This window comes from Xenopus laevis, chromosome 3S (assembly GCF_017654675.1).
Source record: "Xenopus laevis strain J_2021 chromosome 3S, Xenopus_laevis_v10.1, whole genome shotgun sequence".
Lineage (NCBI taxonomy): Eukaryota > Metazoa > Chordata > Amphibia > Anura > Pipidae > Xenopus > Xenopus laevis.
In genome coordinates this window covers 124,290,670-124,314,997 of record NC_054376.1, presented here as the reverse complement: position 1 = coordinate 124,314,997, position 24,328 = coordinate 124,290,670, and the positions used below count along the sequence as shown (strand labels likewise).

At 44.7% G+C, this 24,328-nt stretch overlaps 2 protein-coding genes, 1 long non-coding RNA gene and 1 other non-coding gene across 4 annotated transcripts; 2 read left to right on the top strand and 2 right to left on the bottom strand.

Moving 5' to 3' along the window:
* The first annotated feature begins 12,499 nt into the window (after window positions 1-12,499).
* On the top strand, window positions 12,500-12,571 carry trnaq-uug. Its single transcript has one exon. It is a non-coding gene; the product is annotated as a tRNA-Gln (tRNA).
* Window positions 12,572-14,850: 2,279 nt separating this feature from the next.
* Window positions 14,851-16,479, bottom strand: LOC121402276. Its single transcript, XR_005966706.1, has 2 exons — window positions 16,076-16,479; window positions 14,851-15,969 (listed from the first exon to the last, which is right to left on the bottom strand). It is a non-coding gene; the product is annotated as an uncharacterized LOC121402276 (long non-coding RNA).
* A 6,345-nt stretch (window positions 16,480-22,824) lies between these two features.
* LOC121402273 (histone H2A type 1) lies at window positions 22,825-23,374 on the bottom strand. Its single transcript, XM_041588889.1, has one exon. The coding sequence runs from the start codon at window positions 23,279-23,281 to the stop codon at window positions 22,889-22,891; it is 393 nt and encodes a 130-aa protein (XP_041444823.1). The 5' UTR covers window positions 23,282-23,374; the 3' UTR covers window positions 22,825-22,888.
* Window positions 23,375-23,443: 69 nt separating this feature from the next.
* Window positions 23,444-24,027, top strand: LOC121402275 (histone H2B 1.1). Its single transcript, XM_041588891.1, has one exon. It carries the CDS (start codon window positions 23,593-23,595, stop codon window positions 23,971-23,973), a length of 381 nt encoding a protein of 126 aa, XP_041444825.1. The 5' UTR covers window positions 23,444-23,592; the 3' UTR covers window positions 23,974-24,027.
* The last annotated feature ends 301 nt before the right edge of the window (window positions 24,028-24,328 follow it).

Sequence of the window (24,328 nt, the reverse complement as noted above, 5' to 3'; positions counted from 1 at the left end):
AAAAAGCAAAGGTGTGGTGGACTGGTCAGTCTATTCTGTTTGCTATCATTTAAAAAGTCTATTTTACTGCCATACTGCATGCATGTCTGATATATTTCCTTGCATAAGCTATTTTGCAAAACATATTTCCTGCTCAGATGTCTCTATAACCCAGATATCTCGCTAGGCCTTAACCAAGAGGAACCTCTTCATAGAAACAGGCTTGTGCTAAGGAGGTCACATACGTTTGTGGTCAGGGCTGCCATCAGAAATCACGGGGCCCCGCACAACAAAATTTTCTAGCCCCCCTCGCCCCCCTTCCCTAAGTATGAAGGCCACACAAGACACAGGCATTAAAACATTAAGTGCCCCCCTACAAGTTAAAAAAATAACTTTGGTGCCCAGGCCCCTCCTACAAGTTTTGGTGTCAGGTGGTGGTTAAAGAAAAAAAACATTTGTGGCCAGGCCCCCACACATTTTAAAAATAAACAATGAGCCACGGCCCCCACACATTTAAAAAAAAAAAAATAGCCAGGGCCACCACACTTTTTTTAAATAAACAACAATTAGCCAGGGCCCCCACACATCTTTAAAAAAACTAGCAAAGGGCCCCCACACATTAAAAAAAAAACAATTAGCCAGGGCCCCACACATTTAAAAAATAAACAATGAGCCAGGGCCCCCACACATTTAAAAAAAACAATTAGCCAGGCCCCCACACATTTTAAAAATAAACAATGAGCCAGGGCCCCCACACATTTAAAAAAAAAAATAAAAAAAATTAGCCAGGGCCACCACACTTTTTTTTAAAAAACAACAATTAGCCAGGGCCCCCACACATCTTTAAAAAAAAACTTGCAAAGGGCCCCACACATTTAAAAAATAAACAATGAGCCAGGCCCCCACACATTTTAAAGATAAACAATGAGCCAGGGCCCCCACACATTTAAAAAAAAAAAAATTAGCCACGGCCACCACACTTTTTTTTAAAAAACAACAATTAGCCAGGGCCCCCACGCATCTTTAAAAAAAACTAGCAAAGGGCCCCCACACATTTAAAAAAAAACAATTAGCCGGGGCCCCCACACATTTAAAAAAAAAAAAAATAGCAAAGGCCCCCCACACATTTAAAAAAAACTATTAGCCAGGGCCCCTATACATTTAAAAAAAACACACATTTAAAAAAAAAATAAAAAAAAAATAGCAAAGGCCCCCCACACATTTAAAAAAAACTATCAGCCAGGGCCCCCATACATTTAAAAAAAACACACATTTAAAAAAAAAATAGCAAAGGCCCCCCACACATTTAAAAAAAACTATCAGCCAGGGCCCCCATACATTTAAAAAAATAAATAAACAATTGGTCAGGGCCCCCACAAGTTAAAAGAAAAAAAAACTGCCAGGGAGTTCAGATCCCGGTATCTTCAGTTTCCTGTGCTCTGATTCGCCAGTGAAATGTAAGTCCCGGTAAACCCGCATGGTGATTGGTTAAAGTAGAGGGGAGGTTCAAACTTCTCCCAACCAATCCGCATGTGGCTTTACCGGGACTTACATTTAATGGCGAATCAGAACACAAGAAGCCAGTCATCGGAGCTCTGATGCAGGGGCCCGGCTGTGCAAGTAAATGCAAGTAAGTGCAAGTAAATGCAGCACGGCCGGGCCCCCCTTAACTCCCCAAACCACCAGGGCCCGGGACAACAGTCCCCCCTGTACCCCCCTGATGGCGGCCCTGTTTGTGGTTATGCCACTCTGCACCTGTTTCCTGAAGACGACTGCTGAATTAAACCGCATAAGAGACTTTACACCTTATTGCTTTCCATTTGAAGATATATAACCTAAACTTTCGTAGTTTGTAATTTTCCATTTGAAGCTATATAGCTTAACCGCAAGCTTAGGGGGGTGTCCCTCCGATTTGCTTTTATAACCTTTTGTACTTTGAAATAAAGACAGAGTGAGAAACATTTGCATACTGAACAGTCGTGTCAGTGTCATTTTCTTTCTGCCAGCCGGTTGGATTTACTTATCATATAATTTGGAAGGGTCAGATACTCTTAGGACACATTTCTGTCCTTAACATTTTTGGCGCCCAACGTGGGGCACCAGGTTCTGGCTGACCACTAGCCGATGCCACGGACAACGGACGCCCAGTAGAGGAAAGGACGGAGACTGATCACCTCCGGGACACAGGTAAGACCTATGTTATTAGTTTCTTGCCTGTGTCATACCTATACCTACTACTGAGGGTGTTTGTTGTCAATATCGACTTTTGGTAGTCAGCAAAGACAGGTAACATCTTGCCTGGTGTCATTTACCCGACCTGTATAAGAGTATCTGTGCCCGGATTATGTTTTGTTGTCCATTGACTCCCTACTGGTGGATGGGGACATAGGTAATCAAAAAGGGATCTGGTAACAGGGAACAACCAATAGTCGTGGAACGGTACCATCCTTCAGCACACCGGCCGTGAAAAAGTCGGCCCCTTATGTGACCCTCCATCGGCAACACTGCCTAGTGGTTGGCCGATCCCGTGGGGTGGTGGTATCAGCTTCCAACACACCGGCCGTGCCAGTCGGCCACTAGTGTGTCTCTCCATCGGCAACACTGCCTAGTGGTTGGCCGATCCCGAGGAGCGTATTGACGATATCTCCCAGACGTGGGAATAAGGTTCCCTGTTGACCTGGTTTGCAGACAGTCAAGATATCCACCAGTATCGAGGTTAACAGTGTCTTTTGTGTGTTGAATATCTGTAATTGTTATATACACAGGAGGTCCCATGTCATGTCCTAACTGTGTATGTGGTTTACTGTTTACAATTACCAAATTAGGGTGGAGGTTGTTCAAAATCACACCTACTTTCCCAAATAGCCCAGCGATGATATAGTCAGCTGCCCGCTAAATGCCCGTGTCCCTGGCAGCCATTGTCTGCACGTTGCTTGCACGGACTGTCCCAAAACAGCCCCTGGCAGCTCCGCTTCACTCTTGTCAGTCTGCGGGATTGTCACTGAAATCTTTCCATTTACTGGCTCCTTTTCATCTGTTTATTCCAGAACTTTTCTCGGACAGAGAAAAGGTTATGGGCTAAGACATCAGCGAGACAGTGAGGGGTTTGGAAGCTACACAAGAAATCCCTGGGCTTTGCACTGCGGCAAAAGTAGCACAGAAACCCAACGCTGCTGTAATCCAGTGACTGCAGCCTTCATGCAAGTGGGAGCCAGCAATGTGCATTGTATTTTGTCATGAGATCCACTATCAGCAGCACCAATAGGTCCCTGTGCCACCCTAGTGCCCTGCTATGAAGCAAAGTCGATTGTAACATTTGCATAAACAGAATCAAGGATGTTTGGCTGTGTAGACGTCATCGCACCCTTGCAGCAATTACTGTGCTCTAACAGTCACTGGCTGTTCTACCTGGAAGTCATTATCCAACAGATGTGTTCTCATACAGATTGCTGCAAATAAACTGCTAGACGAGTGTTCCTCTTAAGAACCAGATCTATGATCTGCCAGCTCCATTTGTTCTGGGGCAGTGATCTCAAACCAGTGGCTCATGAGCAAAATGTTGCTCACCAACCCCTTTGATGTTGCCCCCAGTGCCGTCAAAGATGCTGCTTCTGTTTGAATCCCTGGCCTGGAGGAATGTTTTGGCAGGGCATCTCTTTTTTTATGCAACCAAAATGAGCTTCCTGCAGGCTTATCGACCGATACAGGAGCTAACAAATAACCCTGAATGACTATTTCATGTAATATCACATGACTGTATTAAACAAACAAACCAAAAAAAAAAGGTGTTTTCCCATAACAGAATCATCATCATCATCATCATCGTCGTCATCGTCATCATCACATTTATTTATATAACGCCAGCATACTTTGCAGCGCTGTAAAGTAAATGTGTTTATACAACTAAATCACATGTATGTAACTCCCTATGTTCTTTGTATGCAATTCATCACAACCAATACTGGTGGGGAAGGCCCTGTGCAAAAGATCTTACGATCGAAAGGGAAGGGAATAAGACACAAGGTGTGGGTGTGCGAGTGGGCAAAATCAGAATAAAGTGAGTGAGAGATGTAGTGCTGTGTGTGGTATTGCATTTGGTAGTTAAGCAGAGTCAGGATAGGCTCCTCTAAAGAAGTGCATTTGAAGAGATCTTTTGAAAGCAGAAAGTTTGGGAGAAAGTCGGACAGACCGTGGGAGGGAATTCCAGAGGAGGGGCGCAGCCCTTGCAAAGTCTTGAATGCGAGCATGTGAGGAGGTAATGAGAGAAGAGTTGAGTAGCAGGTCAGTAGAGGAGCATAGTAAGCGGTTGGGTGAGTATAAAGAGATGAGTTCAGAGATGTAGGGTGGGGCAGAGTTATGAAGTGCTTGGAATGTCAGGGTCATTCATTTGAATTGTATTCTGAAAGGTAGCGGAAGCCAGCGTAGGGACTGGCAGAGGAGGAGTGGTCGCAGAGGCTCGTGAGCCTCACGGCAGTGTTCATTATGGACTGGAGAGGTGACAGTCTCTGGAGGGGGAGGCCAATTAAAAGAGAGTTACAGTAGTCTAAATGTGATATGACCAGAGAGTGAATAAGAATGTTGGCAGCATCTTGGGTGACAAATGATGGTATTTTGGATATGTTCCTTAGGTGGAAGTGACATGATGTAATAAGTGACTGGATATGAGGAGTGAAGGACAGGGCAGAATCTAGGATGACCTCAAGAGACTGGGCCCGGGGAGATGGGGGTGATAGTGGAATTGTTAGCTGTGACGGATACTTCCGGGGTGTTAATGATGTTAGTCGGAGCAAAGAGAACCATTTCCGTTCTAGAGAGGTTTCATTTAAGGTGCCTTTAACGCAACAACTCGATATCAAACGACATCCCAATGCATAGTGCTCCTTCAGCAGAATCCTGCATTGCACTGATTTTTAGATTTAAAGGTACAGTAACACCAAAAACTGAAAGTGTCTTAAAGGAATGCCAATATCATGTACTGTTGTCCTGCACTGGTAAAACTGGTGTCTTTGCTTCAGAAACACGACTATAGTTGATATAAACAAACTTCTATGTAGCCATGGAGGCAGCCATTCAAGCACAGGGTACCCTATGGAAAACAGATCCGTTCTGAAGAACCCCGTTGTATACTACATAGCCCTTCTTTTACCTGCTGTGCATCCTGCGCCTTTTCGCCTTCTTCAGCTTTGAATGGCTGCCCCCTTGGCTACACAGCAGCTTGTTTATATCAACTTTTGAAGAGTTGCTGAAGCTACCATGTCAGTTTTAACAGTGCAGCACAACAGTACATTCTAGTTTCATGACTTTAAAAGACATCCAATTTTCTGCTGTTACTGTTTCTTTCGTTTTGAATTCTGACATGGGGCTAGACATGTTGTTGGTTCCCTAGTTGCCCTCAGCCATGTGACGTGTGCTCTGATAAGATTCAGTCACTCTTTACTGCTGCACTGCAAGTTGGAGTGATATCAAACCCCATTAAGCCCTACCTTGCTTCTGGACACACAACAAATACTGCCCTGTTGTTCGTTTATAGAGAAGTCGCGAACTGTTCGCCGGCGAACTTGTTCGCGCGAACATCGGGTGTTCGCGCTCGCCGGAAGTTCGCGAACGTCGCGCGACGTTCGCCATTTTGGGTTCGCCATTGTTGGCGCTTTTTTTTGCCCTCTCACCCCAGACCAGCAGGTACATGGCAGCCAATCAGGAAGCTCTCCCCTGGACCACTCCCCTTCCCTATAAAAACCGAAGCCCTGCAGCGTTTTTTCACTCTGCCTGTGTGTGCTGAAGAGATAGTGTAGGGAGAGAGCTGCTGCCTGTTAGTGATTTCAGGGACAGTTGAAAGTTTGCTGGCTAGTAATCGTTTTGATACTGCTCTGTTATTGGAGGGACAGAAGTCTGCAGGGGTTTGAGGGACATTTAAGCTTAGGTAGCTTTGCTGGCTAGTAATCTACCTTCTACTGCAGTGCTCTGTATGTAGCTGCTGTGGGCAGCTGTCCTGCTTCTGATCTCATCTGCTGACTGCTGCAATAACAGTAGTCCTTGTAAGGACTGCTTTTATTTATTTTTTTGTTGTTTTACTACTACTACTACTACTACTATAAGAGCCCAGTGCTATTAGTCTAGCAGTGTTGGGGAGTGGGACTGGTGTGCTAATCTGCTGCTCCTAGTAGTTCAGCAGCACCAACTTTAATTTTTTTTTTTAATATTCATTTTTTTTTTATTTTACTTTTTTTTATTTTACTACCGCTGTAGTAGTGTATAAGTTGACCTTTTAGGCATTATTTGCCCTGTAGGCATTTTTTGCCCAGTGTGTTATTCAACCAACTGCCATCTAGCTGTGTGACCTTGTTCACATTCTGTCTAAATATCCATAATATTACCATCTCCAGAAAAAACACCGGAGTGACTTTTTTCAAGCAGCCATAATATATTTTACGTAATCCGTATCCACCGCTGTTAGTGTATACGTTGACCTTGTAGGCATTATTTGCACAGTGTTTTCTTCAACCCGCCATCTAGCTGTGTGAGCTTGTTCACATTTTGTCTAAATATTGATAATATTATCGTCTCTAGAAAAACCACTTGAGTTACTTTTTTTCAAGCAGCATTCATATATTTTACGTAATCCGTATCCACCGCTGTAGTAGTGTATACGTTGACCTTGTAGGCATTATTTGCACACTGTTTTCTTCAACCCGCCATCTAGCTGTGTGACCTTGTTCACATTCTGTCTAAATATCCATAATATTACCGTCTCCAGAAAAAACACCGGAGTGACTTTTTTCAAGCAGCCATAATATATTTTACGTAATCCGTATCCACCGCTGTAGTAGTGTATATGTTGACCTTGTAGGCATTATTTGCACAGTGTTTTCTTCAACCCGCCATCTAGCTGTGTGAGCTTGTTCACATTTTGTCTAAATATTGATAATATTATCGTCTCTAGAAAAACCACTTGAGTTACTTTTTTTCAAGCAGCATTCATATATTTTACGTAATCCGTATCCACCGCTGTAGTAGTGTATACGTTGACCTTGTAGGCATTATTTGCACACTGTTTTCTTCAACCCGCCATCTAGCTGTGTGACCTTGTTCACATTCTGTCTAAATATCCATAATATTACCGTCTCCAGAAAAAACACCGGAGTGACTTTTTTCAAGCAGCCATAATATATTTTACGTAATCCGTATCCACCGCTGTAGTAGTGTATACGTTGACCTTGTAGGCATTATTTGCACAGTGTTTTCTTCAACCCGCCATCTAGCTGTGTGAGCTTGTTCACATTTTGTCTAAATATTGATAATATTATCGTCTCTAGAAAAACCACTTGAGTTACTTTTTTTCAAGCAGCATTCATATATTTTACGTAATCCGTATCCACCGCTGTAGTAGTGTATACGTTGACCTTGTAGGCATTATTTGCACACTGTTTTCTTCAACCCGCCATCTAGCTGTGTGAGCTTGTTCACATTTTGTCTAAATATTGATAATATTATCGTCTCTAGAAAAACCACTTGAGTTACTTTTTTTCAAGCAGCATTCATATATTTTACGTAATCCGTATCCACCACTGTAGTAGTGTATACGTTGACCTTGTAGGCATTATTTGCACACTGTTTTCTTCAAACTGCCATCTAGCTGTGTGTATTATCGTTTCCAGAAAAACCAACTGAGTTTTTGTTGTTGTTGTTTTTTTAAAAATAATGCCAGGCAAAGGCAGGCCGCCACGCAGAGGCCGTGCTAGGGGCCGTGCTGCTATGCAATCCTGTGGCCCTAGCAAATTGCCCAGTTTTAAAAAGCCAATGACCCTGAACTCCCAAAATGCTGAAGAGGTAGTTGACTGGCTTACACAGCACACCCCATCCTCTACCGTTTCTAACTTTACCACAACATCCTCCTCATCCTCCACTGCTATGGCCACCCCACGTAACACTTCCTCCACCACCGGTGCCCCTTCTTCACTGGAGTCAGAGGAGTTATTTTCCCATGAGTTTCTTGAACTGAGTAATGCGCAACCATTATTGCCAGAAGAAGATGAAGGAGATGAGGACCTTACACCAGATTTAATTCTGGCAGAGAACACGATAGAGATGGACATAATGAGTGATGAGGAGGAGGTCCCCGCTGCTGCTTCCTTCTGTGATGTGTCAGAAGAAATTGATGCATCTGAGGAGAATGATGATGAGGAGATTGATGTTTTGTGGGTGCCTAGTAGAAGAGAGCAAGAGGAGGGTAGTTCAGATGGAGAGACGGAGAGTCAGAGAGGCAGTAGGAGAATAAGACTTAGAAGAAGCAGGGAGGACAGCCCGCAGGGATCAGTAGGGCAACAACATGTATCGGCACCTGTGTTCAGCCGGCCAACGCACCCGCCATTGCCGCCAATGCCGCCAACTTCTACTGTTACCGCCAGATCGCACACTTCCAAAAAGTCAGCAGTGTGGGATTTTTTTAATGTGTGTGCCTCTGACAAAAGCATTGTAATTTGCAATGAGTGCAGTCAGAAACTGAGCCTTGGTAAGCCCAACAGCCACATAGGTACAACTTCTATGCGAAGGCACATGAGCGGCAAGCACAAAGCACTTTGGGAGCAACACCTCAAAGGCAACAGGCAAACTAAAAGCCACACTCCTTCTGGTCCAGCATCTTACTGCTCTACCTCTGCTCTCCTTGACCCGTCTGAACCACCCTCCACTCCGCCTTCCACCTTGACCACCTGTTCCCATTCCCAGTCATCTGCCACCAGCCAAGTTTCTGTGAAGGCCATGTTTGAGCGTAAGAAGCCAATGTCTGACTGTCACCCCCTTGCCCGGCGTCTGACAGCTGGCTTGTCTGCACTCTTAGCCCGACAGCTTTTACCATACCAGCTGGTGGACTCTGAGGCCTTCCGCAAATTTGTAGCAATTGGGACACCGCAGTGGAAGGTACCCAGCCGCAATTTTTTTTCTAAAAAGGGAATACCACACCTGTACCAACATGTGCAGAGCCAAGTTACCGCATCTCTGTCACTTAGTGTTGGGCCAAAGGTCCATATGACTACTGACGCATGGTCCTCCAAGCATGGTCAGGGCAGGTATGTCACCTACACTGCCCACTGGGTGAACTTGGTAACGGCTGGGAAGCAGGGAATGGGTAGCTCAACAACAACAGTGGAGTTGGTGTCACCGCCACGGATTGCACGCGGTTCTGCCACCACCTCTACTCCTCCATCGCTCTCTACCTCGTCTTCTTCCTCTTCTTCTTCTTACTCTGCTGCTGGGTCCTCCTTCTCCTCCTCCACACCTGTGCACCCCCAGCTCCCCCTAGGCTATTCGACGTGCCAGGTACGCCGTTGTCACGCTGTCTTGGGGATGACGTGCCTGGAAAGCAAAAACCATACCGGATCTGTACTCCTGTCATCTCTGCAGTCACAGGCCGATCGGTGGCTGACCCCACACCAACTGCAGATCGGAAAAGTGGTGTGTGACAATGGAAGCAATCTGTTGGCAGCGTTGAGACTGGGCAATTTAACACATGTGCCCTGCATGGCACATGTGTTAAATTTAATAGTCCAACGTTTTGTCTCCAAGTACCCAGGATTCCAGGACGTTCTCACCCAGTCCAGAAAGGTGTCGGCCCATTTCAGACGTTCCTACACAGCCATGGCACGCCTTGCTGACATTCAGCAGCGCTACAACATGCCAGTCAGGCGTTTGATTTCTGACAGCCAGACTCGCTGGAATTCAACGCTCCTTATGTTGGAACGTCTGCTGCAACAACAAAGGGCCGTCAACGAGTACCTTTTTGAACTGGGTGGTAGGACTGGATCTGCAGAGCTGGGGATTTTTTCCCCCGTTACTGGGTGCTTATGCGCGATGCCTGCAGGCTCATGCGACCTTTTGAAGAGGTGACAAATATGGTCAGTCGCACCGAAGGCACCATCAGCGACCTAATACCCTTCGCTTTCTTCCTGGAGCGTGCCGTGCGACGAGTGACAGATGAGGCTGTAGACCAGCGTGACGAGGAGCTGGAAGCGCGCGATTTCTGGTCGGAATCACCAGAACGAACCCAGGCACCTGCTGCAACGCAGGGAGAGGTGCCAGAAGTGGAGTCAGAGGAGGAAGGTGGCTTTGTGGAGGAGGAGGAGGAGGACCAACAGGAGCAGGCTTCCCAGGGGGCTAGTGGTGACCTTTTGGGGACCCCTGGTCTTGTACGTGGCTGGGGGGAGGAGACCGTGGATGATGCAGTCCTTGATAATGAGGAAGCGGAGATGGATAGCTCTGAATGGGGTCTTTCATGCTGTCATGCCTGTTGAAGGACCCCCGTATCAAGAGGCTTAAGGAGAAGGACCTGTACTGGGTCGCAACGCTACTAGACCCTCGGTACAAGCATAAAGTGTCAGAAATGTTACCAACATACCACAAGTCCGAAAAGATGCGGCATTTACAAACCAGCCTGCAAAACATGTTGTACAATGCTTTTAAGGGTGATGTCACTTCAGGAACTCATCAACATTCCAGGGGCAGAGGTGCCAGTAATCCTGCCACGAGCGCACCTGCAAGGACAAAGCCCTTTGGCCAGTCTGTAACGTCAGACATGCAAATGTTTTTCTGTCCAAGGCAGCGCCACAACCCTTCTGGATCCACCCTCAAAGAACGCCTCGACCGGCAGGTAGCGGACTACCTGGCATTAACTGCAGATATCGACACTCTGAGGAGCGATGAACCCCTGGACTACTGGGTGTGCAGGCTTGATCTGTGGCCAGAGCTGTCACAATTTGCCATGAACCTCTTGTCTTGCCCAGCCTCAAGTGTGCTCTCAGAAAGGACCTTCAGTGCAGCAGGAGGGATTGTAACTGAGAAGAGAACTCGCCTAGGTCACAAAAGTGTCGATTACCTGACCTTTATTAAAATGAATGAGGGGTGGATCTCGGAGGGTTACTGCACGCCGGAAGACTTGTTCTGACTTCTATGCAGCTGTCCTTCTCTTCAAGCCTCATGACTCCACACACAGCTGTCCTTTAGCGTCCTCCTCCTCCCTCCGCCACCGTTACAAACTAGGGTGCAAACCCTACTGGTTTAATTTTTTCTGGCCTCTGTGCTTCAGTGGCTGCAACCAAAAAAACTGGGCAAACAATGTCTACAAGGTCAACGTATGGCAAAAAATGACTATTTTCAGCATTTATATGGCATATTTTTTCTGGCAACTGTGCTTCAGTGGCTGCGACCAAAAAAATGCATATTTTCAGCATTTATATGGCATAATTTTTCTGGCCTCTGTGCTTCAGTGGCTGCAACCAAAAAATTTTATATTTTCAGCATTTATATGGCATAATTTTTCTGGCCTCTGTGCTTCAGTGGCTGCAACCAAAAAAATTTATATTTTCAGCATTTATATGGCATAATTTTTCTGGCAACTGTGCTTCAGTGGCTGCGACCAAAAAAATGACTATTTTCAGCATTTATATGGCATATTTTTTCTGGCCTCTGTGCTTCAGTGACTGCGGCCAAAAAAACTGGGCAAACAATGCCTACAAGGTTTTCGCGAACGACGTTGACCTTGTAGGCATTGTTTGCCCAGTTTTTTGGCCGCAGCCACTGAAGCACAGAGGCCAGAAAAAATATGCCATATAAATGCTGAAAATAGTCATTTTTTGCCATACGTTGACTCAACGTATATGGCAAAAAATGACTATTTTCAGCATTTATATGGCATATTTTTTCTGGCAACTGTGCTTCAGTGGCTGCGACCAAAAAAACTGGGCAAACAATGCCTACAAGGTCAACGTATGGCAAAAAATTACTATTTTCAGCATTTATATGGCATATTTTTTCTGGCAACTGTGCTTCAGTGGCTGCAACCAAAAAAACTGGGCAAACAATGTCTACAAGGTCAACGTATGGCGAAAAATTACTATTTTCAGCATTTATATGGCATATTTTTTCTGGCAACTGTGCTTCAGTGGCTGCGTCCAAAAAAACTGGGCAAACAATGCCTACAAGGTCAACGTATGGCAGTTGTTTAAAGAGAACAGTAGATTACTAGCCAGCAAAGCTACCTAAGCTAAAATGTCCCTCAAATCCCTGCAGACTTCTGTCCCTCCAATACAGAGCAGTATCAAGCAGATTACTAGCCAGCAAACTTACTATCATCTGTCCCTGAAATCACTAACAGCTCTCCCCCTACACTATCTCTTCCAAGCACACACAGGCAGATTTTTCAGATACATTTTTGCCCTTGATCCCCCTCTGGCATGCCACTGTCCAGGTCGTTGCACCCTTTAAACAACTTTAAAATCATTTTTCTGGCCAGAAATTTTTTTTTTAGATGTTAAAGTTCGCCTTCCCATTGAAGTCTATGGGGTTCGCGAACCGTTCGCGAACCGCTCGCATTTTTGCGCAAGTTCGCGAATATGTTCGCGAACTTTTTTTCCGACGTTCGCTACATCCCTATTCGTTTACTGTTTTCTTTTTTCTTTTCTTTTCTTCATTAATAGCTTTTATTACACGGTCTAGGTGGCTGCATTCGATGTTGGCCCCCTAAGCTGCTGGTTCCATGGTGTAATGGTTAGCACTCTGGACTTTGAATCCAGTGATCCGAGTTCAAATCTCGGTGGAACCTGCTGTTTTGTGATGTGCAACACAAATGAAGTTTCAGAACCAGCCCAAAAATCACTTTAGAAGAAACCGTTAGCACATTCTGCTGTTAACTGAGAAACTTGTGGTTCAAGCCCAAATGGAGTTCTTTGGGTGTATATATCCATGACAGAAATCCATTGGGGTCTCCCCGCGTAGGTTCGAATCCTGCCGACTACGGGCAGCCTTTAGTTACCACTTTCAATCCGGGGACAACTTTGGCAGATCCCAAAAGGGGCAATGGACCTGGTATTTGCATGACATCCACACAATACGCAGTTTGCATGCTTGCCATGGCCTCAGACAACCCGATGATAGTATCTATATCCAGAAAGCAGTCACCTGAAGGGGTTGCATAGGGGAAAGAAATGCCATTCTGCTTAAAATGCTGAAAGAGGAAATCTATGCGCCGTTATTGGGGTTTCCCCGCACTTTTTTTGCTGTGGCTCAACCTTTTCTTTTTAAGGTTGCTGGTGCTTCTGTTACATGAAAACACATGTAACAGAAAACACATTTCACAAGTTCAGATGTTTTCAGATGGTTCTACAGAAACTTTGCTGCACATATACATATATATATATATATATATATATATATATATATATATATATATATATATATATACTCTTTCAGAGTGGGTATGGTGACTCTTAAAAGAGTCTTTGGTTCAATTGACCATTGGTGACTAAGCTCCTTTCTTCTTGGGATGGCTTTCTTGGGTTTTGCTGCTTTGGGCTTGACGGCGGCCTTTTTTTGCGGGGCTCATGGACACCTTCTTGAGTTTGGCAGCTTTGGGATTTTTTTCAGGCTCTTTGCTGCTACTACTGCATTTGCGGGTTTCTTCACCTTCTTCGGGCTCATGCCGGCTGCGGAGACTTTCTTTGGCTTTTTCGGATACTTGGCCGCTTTTGTGGCTGCTGGTTTCTTGGCTTTGTCTACTGCCGGCGTCATCTTCTTGGCAGCCTTCTCCTTGCCCTGCAGCTGCTTCTTGTTGAGCTCCAAGGAGCTGGAGGCACCGCTCCCTTTCACTTGGACAAGGGTTTCCTTGCTGACCAAGCCCTTGAGATCCAGCCAGGCCCAGATTTTTGGAGAGGCCACCAAGGACCGGGCCTAGGGTTGCAGGATTTTAGGGGACTGCATGCTGCCCAACCACACTCACATTGGTTCAGAAACACTGGGGAGGCGCAGGAGATAAGATAGTTCTTAAATTTCCTGTACGCCAATCCCCATTGCTCGGTCTTGATGAGGAAAATTCGACTGAATAAAACGGAGGGGAGGGGCAGCAAATGACAGCGGTCTTAGGGGCGTCTGCTATGTAAATCCTGCCTTGGAGCCAGTTTGAGGCTGCTGTTATTCTTCTCCACATCATAAACCTTTCTTTGATGTTGCTTCCGGGTCCAACTGGCCTTTAGAAGGTATTTATTTTTGAATGCCTGGCTTGTAGGGAAGTTTTAGTTGCATAAAAAAAAAAAAAAAAAAAACCAGATGGACTGCCAAAGTGGGCCTATTCTGGATTACTGAGCTACCAATTTGCTACATCAGTTGCTACATTTAGTTGATACATTTATCAGCAGTATATTTAGAATATTAGCAACTGTTTTATCAATTATAACAGCTGCCCAAAAAAAAAGAAAAAAAAAAAATTCAAAACTGCTTTAGAAAAACATAAGGTGAAAAACAAAACTTTACATGTCATTAATATAAACACTATAATAAATGTTGTAAAGCAGCAATCCGGAAGGCAAGCATAGGTAATGAAGAGTGCATTGCGGCTGAGGCTCACTTCATAGCTGCACTTTTGGCTCAGCTCAATCTAGTCACTAGCTGACTCAGGACATGATTCATAAAGCTTTAATAAAAAATGAATGTAATCAAGGCACCAGGGTGACTCGGTTACATACTCCTCCAGAATCCACTGGTTTGAAATGGTGGAAAGCCATACCTTGGAGATACGTGCCAACCTGAGCCCCACCCCTCCCTACTGGGGATGAATAGTCAGGATGATTTCTTGCTAGGCTGGGATGACTTCACCGTTTTCCCATCTTGGGAAGGCAGCTTGACCCTTTCTCCACGAAAAGGGCCTGTAGCCTTCCCCCTATGACCTAGAGGACTGCTGGGAAGACCTTGAATTTCCCAAAGCCAAGAAAAAAATGCATGGATGGTTGCTTCTTCTTTTCCTGAAGTAAAAATTGGCTCCATGGCCTCCAGATGCTTTGTTGTTGTCTTATAGCTCGTAACAAAGACAACGCGGAATTGGGAGGTGGCTTTCAAAACTTTGGTGAGGGTCCTTCTGATGGGGCTTGGGGGCGGGGATATCCCGGTGAGTTCCCATATGGAGTATATCCAGGAAAGGAAAAGCAAGGTAAGTATGATGCAATTCTCCCTTTGCCCTGGAGGTTGACAAGATCAGCACCCGCCTGGACATAGCAGGCTTTATGACAGTTGGGAGGAAAACTAGGCGCTAACTGTCTCCTGGATAATATTGCAGCAATTTACTATTGCAAAGTTCAGCAACTTTTCATTGTCTTTTTCATCCCTTTGAGTGCCAACATGGAGTATGTCCAGGAAAGGAAACTCAAGGTAAGTATGATACATTTTGTTTCCCCTTCAAAAGCTATTATGGCAGAATGTAGTGCCAAATGCATGACTAGGCCTGATTTGGTCTCCAGCAAAAACATGGCAAAATAAAGAGCCCTGTTCATGCATTTGCCCACTAAGGATTCTTTGCATCCAAAGTGACTCAATGTCAACTGAAAACTCTTATGTCTCCATGTGTGCAGGGCTCAAACAGAATGCACAATTGTTTCTCCGTATCAGCATCCCCTACATACCAGAGCAACCGGCAACCCCCCCCCCCCCATTGATCCTATTATTCTTTCAGTTGAAATGTGTTCTGAAATTCACTTATCAGTCATTTTACTTGGAAGATGAGGCACCAAGAGCCGTAACTAGAGTTATGTGTAATTGCAGAAAGGCAATTACACATAAGATCAGCAGCAGCAGCATTTATTTATATAGCGCTGTCAAGATACGCAGTGCTTTGCCCCTCAGAATTGATAGTAGGATGGAACAGAGGCAGTTCCATGTATAATAACCCCCCCCCCAGAATGCATAGCAGGATGGCACAAAGGAAATCCCAAGAATAATACCTAATGTATAATGTTGTTTCAAAGCTGAAGCATATATGACTGTAACTGTCCTCGGATCCTTGAAAGACTTTAAGAACATACCACTGGTACAAAAATAACTTTCTTTATTGGTAACATCATCAGGATAGGGAATCAGGAACAAAGATGATGAATTTTAGCAATATTGGTGCGATATAAGTGCAGTAAGTATGCGTAGAATGCGTAGAATGTGTAGAATGTGTAGAATGTGGTAGAACTAGGGGCAAACATACAAAAAGAGCATTCAGTATATATTCTAACATATAATCACTAACATTGTCATTAGCTGCATTAATCAGTACACATAAACAAAGATAGTTCACCTATTTTCGCCTCATAGGATCTTAAGGGCAGTTTCTTTACTCTGGCATGCTCTCTGAAGATTCTGTCTTTAAGATGGCTGCTGGCATGTCTGGCTAGATTCTAGAAGATCTCAGAGTGAGGCTGGGTTCTGATTGGACTAGACTGTCAGGTGGCTGGAGTACTCAAATTAACCCTGTAATGTCCTGTGCCTAGCTGGCTATATTATAGCTGCTGGCTGTTACTTTACACACAAATGAACTTTAACAGCAGGAATAACTTTTCTGCTTGCCATACAACAGAGCGTATAGAGGTATATATTGTTCTGTACAGAAAACTAGCGCTAAGTTGCTATAAACTTCTCTTATTAACAGTCACAATGAATTATGTAGTTCAAATGTTAGATTGGCTTGGGCGGGCAGCTACACTCCCACCAAATTACCTTTAATTTATGCATTCATTAATGAGTTGGGTTGCATAAATTAAGGGGATTTTACTTCTTCCTTCTTGTTATGCATTGGAGAATGTTCTTTATTATTCTCAATAAGAACAACCAATTTTTGGATATGACGTTCTAGAATGAGTGGAGTGGTGAGACGTTCTCCTTTCTTACTTAATTTGGAATCTCCCATCTGTAATTTCACTCTTCTCACCAATCCATCATTGTCTTTCTGGACTTCAAGAACTTTAGCGATTCTCCATCGATTTCTGGGTATATCCTCTTCTTTGACGATCACTATGTCATTTATTTGAACATTTCTCCTAGGAGTATGCCATTTTTGTCTGAGAGTTAAGACTTGAATGACCTTCACTTCAGGATCACACATTGATAGCTCTAGGCAATCTTTGTTGGGTACTGTTTCCCTTTCCCATAGGAACTTTGGGCCTGTAAACCAATTTGAGTCCTTCATTTCTGAAACTTTAAGACCTCTTGAAGCATGATCAGCTGGATTCCTTTCTGACTCAATGTAGTACCACTGGTCTGGATCAGTAATTTCTCTAATTCTTTGAACTCTGTTCGCCACAAAGACATGAAATCTTCGAGCTTCATTATTTATGTAGCCTAGAACCACCTGTGAGTCTGTCCAAAAGTTCTCTTCATCTACCTTGAACTCTAATTCGTCTCTCAGGAACTTGCTCACTGAAGCAGAAACTACAGCAGCTGCTAGTTCCAGTCTTGGTATTGTGAGAACATTGGTAGGTGCAACTCTGGTCTTGGCCATGACAAGGGAGCAATGTACCTTTTCATCTCTTATCACCCTGATGTAGGAACATTGGCCATAACCGTAACTGCTAGCGTCTGAGAAGTGATGCAGTTCGATTCTCTCATACTTTCCAAAGTCGTAGGGTGCAAAGCACCTTAGTATTCTGACTCCTTGCAGATCTTGTAAATCCTTAATCCAACTCTCCCACCTTGGCCTCAGTTCTTCTGGTATAGAGTCATCCCAACCTAGCTTCTGTCTGCACAGCTCTTGGAGTATTCCCTTTCCTCTGAGGATCACTGGGGCTAAGAATCCCAATGGATCATACACAGAAGCTACCGTGGAGAGAATATTCTGTCTTGTTGCTGGTTTCTCTTCAATAGAGACCTTAAAGAAGAACTCATCATTTTCCACATCCCATCTCAGGCCAAGTGCATTCTGGACTGGAAGATCATCGTAGTTGAGGTCTACATTTTCCATTGCTGATGCACGTTCAGATTCACAAATAGATTCCAACACTTCTCTGTTGTTTGAGATGAACTTGTGAAGGCGCAGATTTCCCTTTGCGCACAACTCTTGAGTTTCTTTCACTAATTTGATTGCTGAGTCAGCAGATTGCAGGCTTACAAGTCCATCGTCAACATAAAAGTTTTTTTTAATGAAGTTTGCTGCAGATGGATAATTTCTTTCGTATTGTTTGGAAAGGTGTTTCATACCGTAATTGGCACAACCTGGGGATGATGCTGCTCCAAACAGATGAACTTTCATGCGATATTCCACAGGCTCTGCATTAGTGTTTCCATTCTCCCACCATAGGAACCTCAGGAAATCTCTATCTTCCTCTTTCACATGAAACCTGTGGAACATCTTTTCAATGTCACACATGACAGCAATGGGGTATTTCCGAAATCTACCGAGAACTCCAGATAGCATATTCGTGAGGTCTGGTCCCGTTAACAGATAATCGTTCAATGCAACACCATCATACCTTGCTGAGCAATCAAACACCACTCTTATCTTGTCTGGTTTCTTCGAGTGATAGACACCTTGATGTGGAATGTACCAAACCTTCCCCAGGTCTGGTTGATGGTCAGCTCTTTCTGCATCTCCGTCTTGTATGATGCCTTCCATAAACTTGAAATAGTCGCTTTTGAACTTTGGCTCTCTTCCCAGCATCCTCTCTAAACGTCTTAGTCGTACTAAGGCAAGATTCTTATTGTATGGAAGGTCAGGGGTTTTTTTGAAAGGTAAGGGCATCTCTAGATGGCCTTGTTGGTTTAGCTGAATGCCTCCTTCCAAGATGTGTAGGAATGGTATATCTTCTTGAGATATGCTCTTTTCTTTTGAGCTGGTGTCTGCAAAGTCGGACTCAAGAATCTTGATCACTGTAGCAGGACTTGGGGTTAGTGACATCTTGACAGATATGCGATTACATAACCCGGTTACTTGTCTTGAGCTTGCAGCCTGTTGTGGTCCTCCAACAATGCTCCATCCTAAATCAGTTTTGATGGCATATGGTTCATCATCACCTCCTGTTATTATTTGTCGTGGCATCAGTGCTTTAGAACAGTCATAACCTATCAGAAGCCCCACACGGTACTCCTTCAGAGGGGGTATTTTATGAGAGATGACTGATAGGTGCTTCCACTTTTGGGCTGTTTCACAGGTAGGTATGTGTTCACGATCAAGGGGTATGAAGTCTCTTGTATAGACCGGAGGTAGATATATGGTGACATCTGAGCAAAGTCCCTTGACTTTTAATCCTGTGACTCTTTGACTATCTTCCAATGAGTCTTTTCCCATAATCGTTGAGAGCTTAAGCTTCACTGGCTCCATTGCCACTTGCAATTTCTCACAGACTTCTTGATCAATAAATGTGTTACTGCTTTGTGTGTCTAGTAATGCATAAGCAAGTACCTCCTTGCTTTCTGTTCCTGGAGATGAGATACACACTGGGATGATCATTGACGTATTCTTACTCTCACTTTTAACCATACAGCAAGATGGTGTGGATATGATTTCTCCCTCAATGAGAGTACTGAGTGTTGAAGCTTTATCCCTTTTTGGGCGATCTTCATGTAATGGGGTTGGGTGACGTCCTTTACAAATGCCACAGGTGGCTCTTCTTTTACAGTCCTTGGCACTGTGTCCCTTTCTTAGGCAACCAAAACAGAGTTGGTTATCCAGTATGAATCTTTTCTTCTCCTCTACAGACCTTTCCTTCATTTGTTGACATTTGTAGATGTAGTGATTCTCTCCACAGAACATGCATTGAAGAGGTGTGTGACTCTCTGTCTGTACTTTCTCTCTATTCGGTACATCAATGACCTTAGGCTTACTCTCATTGTTATCATGGTCTTTAGTCATTGTATCGACTGCAAATGAAGTTGCCTTTGCACGTTTTATCTCTCTCGTTGGCTTTCCTTCCAAAGGTTTCAGAACGTGAAGGGATGACACTGGATTGCATGCTATACGTGCTTCTAAATTGACAAATGAAGAGAACTCTTCAAAACTGGGATAGTCCTTGCCTTGGTCTAACTGTTTAGTTACATGACGATTCCATCTTGAGGTCACCCAATCAGGCAGCTTAAGTAACATTTTCTGGTTTTCTTCACAGTCATTCAGTACTTGCAAACCCTTTATGTGAGGAATGGCGTTGCTACATGCTTGCAGGAAGTCACCATACTCTCTAAGTCTAACATACTCTTTAGAGCTTATCTTTGGCCAACTGTTAAGTCTTTCCCTAAAGGCTCGCTGTACTACAAAGGGATGGCCATACCGTGCATTTAGCTTCTCCCATGCTTGTTTGTAGGCTTCTTCATCCTTCCTGTAGAAGCTACCTTCAAGAGCCCTCTTTGCTTCTCCACTAACATAATTCTGTAGGTAGAACAACTTGTCTGCTGGATTGGAGCAGCGGCGTGCAATAAGTGCTTCAAAGCTTGTACTCCACTCTATGAACTTCAATGGGTCTCCTGAGAATACAGTTGGTTCAGGAGTTGGAAGTCTTGTAAGAACCATTGTCTCATGTATTGCTTGGGCAATAGCTGCAACATTTCCTTGGTCACTATGATGACTAGTGGGGATAGAAGGACAGGGATCTGTTCTCTCACTACACACTGACTTAGATTTCCCTTTGTTTTCCTCAGTGAGGATAGAAGGACAGGGACCTGTTCTCTCGGGAAGTACTGCTCTGGATCTATCACCATTTTCTTTTATTTCCTCTTCAGTATATACTCTAAGTTTAGCTTCCATGACCTCGATGTCTCTTTGGTTTTTTAACTTTTTTAATTGTTGACGTTGTGCTTCGATAACAGCTTCCATCTCAATCTCAGCTCTTTTAGCGGCAAGTTGTGCAGATGCTTCTACTCTTTTGGCTGAGGTACTTGTGCACTTAGATGAGTGGCTAGAATGTTTGCTAGAAGATGCTACTCTTGAAACTGTAGATCCATATCCAGACTTTGCATAATCCCTTTTATAAAGCTCTAGTAGCCTTGTCCTCTCTGTCACTACATCAAAGTCGGTTTCAATTGATCGTATTCTCATAAGCCCTAATAAATCTGCTGTTATTGCAGTGCATGTGTCGATCTTCCTCTTAATGTCCTGGGAGGGTGCTGTGTATGACCTTAGCTCATCATATATTGTCTTCATATCTAACTCATGCTTTTCTACAGCATCCATCATGTTGGATAATTCATCCTCTGCACACTCTTGTTTTAGCTTCATGCGAACCTCATTGGTATGCGTTTTCCATTTTATGTACATTTGGTTGAATTTCCTTTCTCTTTGTGCAGCCTCTTGTTGCATATATTCTAGCATTTTTGGGGTAGGTCTTCTCTCACGAGATGACTGTCTCAACTGGCTTATCTGTTCTGAGACTGCTTGAGACTCCCTAAACTCAGCTTCTAAATTCTCTATCTTAGACAGGTACTTTTTTATGTCACGATTTATCCTTTCTATCTCTTCAGGATCTGTCTCTGACTTTAAGGTTTCCCTCAACTCTAATACCTTCTGTTGTAGGGAATATCTCTCACTATTTAACGCTTCACCCTTTAACAATGGCATTGAATCACTAGAAACAGACATTTTGACTTGAAAGAGTTAAATATCAGTTAAACACAAAGGAATAAATAACTTTATTCAAATTCACATAAAGTCCTTATAATGCAAATATCTCTGGATTCTCTCAAAGTTCTGATTACCTTTTATTCAGTGTCTCTTAATGTGCAAAGGTCAGCACATAACCATCAATAAGGCATAAACAGGAAACTCTGACCTTAATGTGAAGAGCAGGATACAGTGACTTGGCTTGCTGATTCAAAATAAGTGTCTCTCTATAGAAGTTAGGAATCACTCAGGATCAGTCTTTGCAGAAGTAGATGCAAGGTGAGGTACTTCGGCTTGCTTGCAGTTGCTTACAGGATGCTGACGGTCTGTGTCTTTACTTGCAGAGATGCAGCTGTCAGGATTGTTGCGCTGCTTGTGTGCGATGTCTCTGGGTGAATTGCAGCACGTGGTTGTTTCACTCTGGGCGGTAACACGCTTTCCGATATGTGCACTCTCACTGTGGCAATGCTCTGACTCTGAAGGCCGCAGGAAAGGCACACATCTACTTGGGTGCAATACTGGGCTCTATTTGTGCTTCTTCTGTGGTATTTTGTCAGCTCTATTGCCACAGAAAAGGCAGGTTAGCTTTACAGGGCTGTTTAACTTTTATTTTATTTTTTTGCGCACCGTCTCTTTAAGGGCTTGCAATTCCACTCTGAGGCACACTTGATATGGCTTCTGCTCTAGCTCTGATGAGGTGCGTCTTCTCGCCTCCTCAGAGGGTAATAGTTCTACTGTAACTGTCCTCGGATCCTTGAAAGACTTTAAGAACATACCACTGGTACAAAAATAACTTTCTTTATTGGTAACATCATCAGGATAGGGAATCAGGAACAAAGATGATGAATTTTAGCAATATTGGTGCGATATAAGTGCAGTAAGTATGCGTAGAATGCGTAGAATGCGTAGAATGTGTAGAATGTGTAGAATGTGGTAGAACTAGGGGCAGGGGGGTTCCTATCACTTTATATACCTAATCCTCGAAAAGAAGCCAAGCTCTAGCTGCGCCGGGTGACCCGACAGCCTGGCTTTTGTGCTGCTTCCATCGGGCACAAGCCACTTCGCGCAGCTCAGGCAAAACGTCCTAGTTGAATGGACTTGTACGACAATGATGATCGGGCTTCACTTCGCAGCCCAAGAGTACTAATCACACACTTTCAGAGCGTTCTATTTGATTTCTTTTTTTTTTCCCTGCGCATACACACACTGAGAAGATTGGAGTTTCTCTGAGTCCCTAGACCCACTCTTCTCTCATCACAAAAATCTCCTATTAGGGGGGGGGGACAGTAATGCTCCGCAAAATTGCTGCCCTTTTGCCACCACATCATTTCCCTGGCAATCAAGTGAGGAAAAAGAAGTGTACAAGGGAAACCCCTCTTATGTTTCACAATGTAATCTCACTATTTAGTCAAAAAAACACACACACACACACACACGGGGCTATACAGCGCTGTTTAGATGAAGTGGGTGGCTCTGAAAAGAGCCTTTGGGTTAGTGGTGAGGGCAGTAGTATTTTGTTGAGGGGAGAGCTCACTTGCTCTTGGCAGATTTGGCGCTCTCGGTTTTCTTGGGGAGCAGCACAGACTGGATGTTGGGCAGGACACCGCCCTGGGCGATGGTGACCCCTCCGAGCAGTTTGTTGAGCTCCTCGTCGTTGCGCACGGCGAGCTGCAGGTGCCTGGGGATGATACGAGTCTTCTTGTTATCCCGGGCAGCGTTGCCGGCCAACTCCAGGATCTCGGCGGTCAGATACTCGAGCACCGCGGCCAGGTAGACTGGAGCTCCGGCTCCCACCCGCTCGGCATAATTGCCTTTTCTCAACAGCCGGTGAACACGGCCGACTGGGAACTGAAGGCCGGCCCGAGATGAACGAGTCTTGGCCTTGGCCCGGGTCTTTCCGCCTTGTTTGCCTCTTCCTGACATGCTTCAAATGACTTCGTTTGACAAAATGACTCAACGATACATTGTAGCGCGCACTTTGCTTTTTATAGTCAGCCGCGAGAGTCCTTCTCTCTGCCGATTGGTTAGGCTTCCTCGCAGCCAACGAAACACAAGCTTTGCTTACCACCAATCGTCTGGAGAAAAGCTGCGCTTTGACGTCATGCCACAGAGCCAGCCAATGGGAATCAGTGTCACGGCGCAGCCTGCTTTACATGGGCGGGGTATAAAAGCAGCTGCAGCCGGAGCAGCACTTCATCGTTTGCTTATAGACTCATCCTGTCTAGTTGCTGAACATGCCTGAACCCGCCAAATCCGCTCCAGCCCCAAAGAAGGGCTCCAAGAAAGCCGTGACCAAAACCCAGAAGAAGGATGGCAAGAAGCGTAGGAAGAGCAGGAAAGAGAGCTACGCCATCTACGTGTACAAAGTGCTGAAGCAGGTGCACCCCGATACCGGCATCTCTTCCAAGGCCATGAGCATCATGAACTCCTTTGTTAACGATGTGTTCGAGCGCATCGCAGGGGAAGCCTCCCGCCTGGCTCACTACAACAAGCGCTCCACCATCACCTCCCGGGAGATCCAGACCGCGGTCCGCCTGCTCTTGCCTGGGGAGCTGGCCAAGCACGCCGTCTCCGAGGGCACCAAGGCCGTCACCAAGTACACCAGCGCCAAGTAATCGCTCTCTCTCCATTCCCTGCCCCACAAACCCAAAGGCTCTTTTCAGAGCCACCCACTTTCTCTCTACAAGAGCCGCACGTGCTGCTGCTGCTGCTGTCGTCCACTATCCGTTCTTGCTACTTTTTACAATCCTCTCCATATGCTTCACCAGGGAGGGGGCCCTTTAACCTACAAGCACTTCTTCTAGGGCAACGGCTCTACTATTTAGCTCGGGTTCCTGCCTTCTTCATGCAATATGCCCCTAAAATCAGCCCTTCAGCATTCTAACTCAAAAGATGGGATGGGGGTACAAGAGCCTGCTTTGCTCCTGAAAATGTCCTTTCTTTCGGCTGACCGCCATTTCAACGCAAACA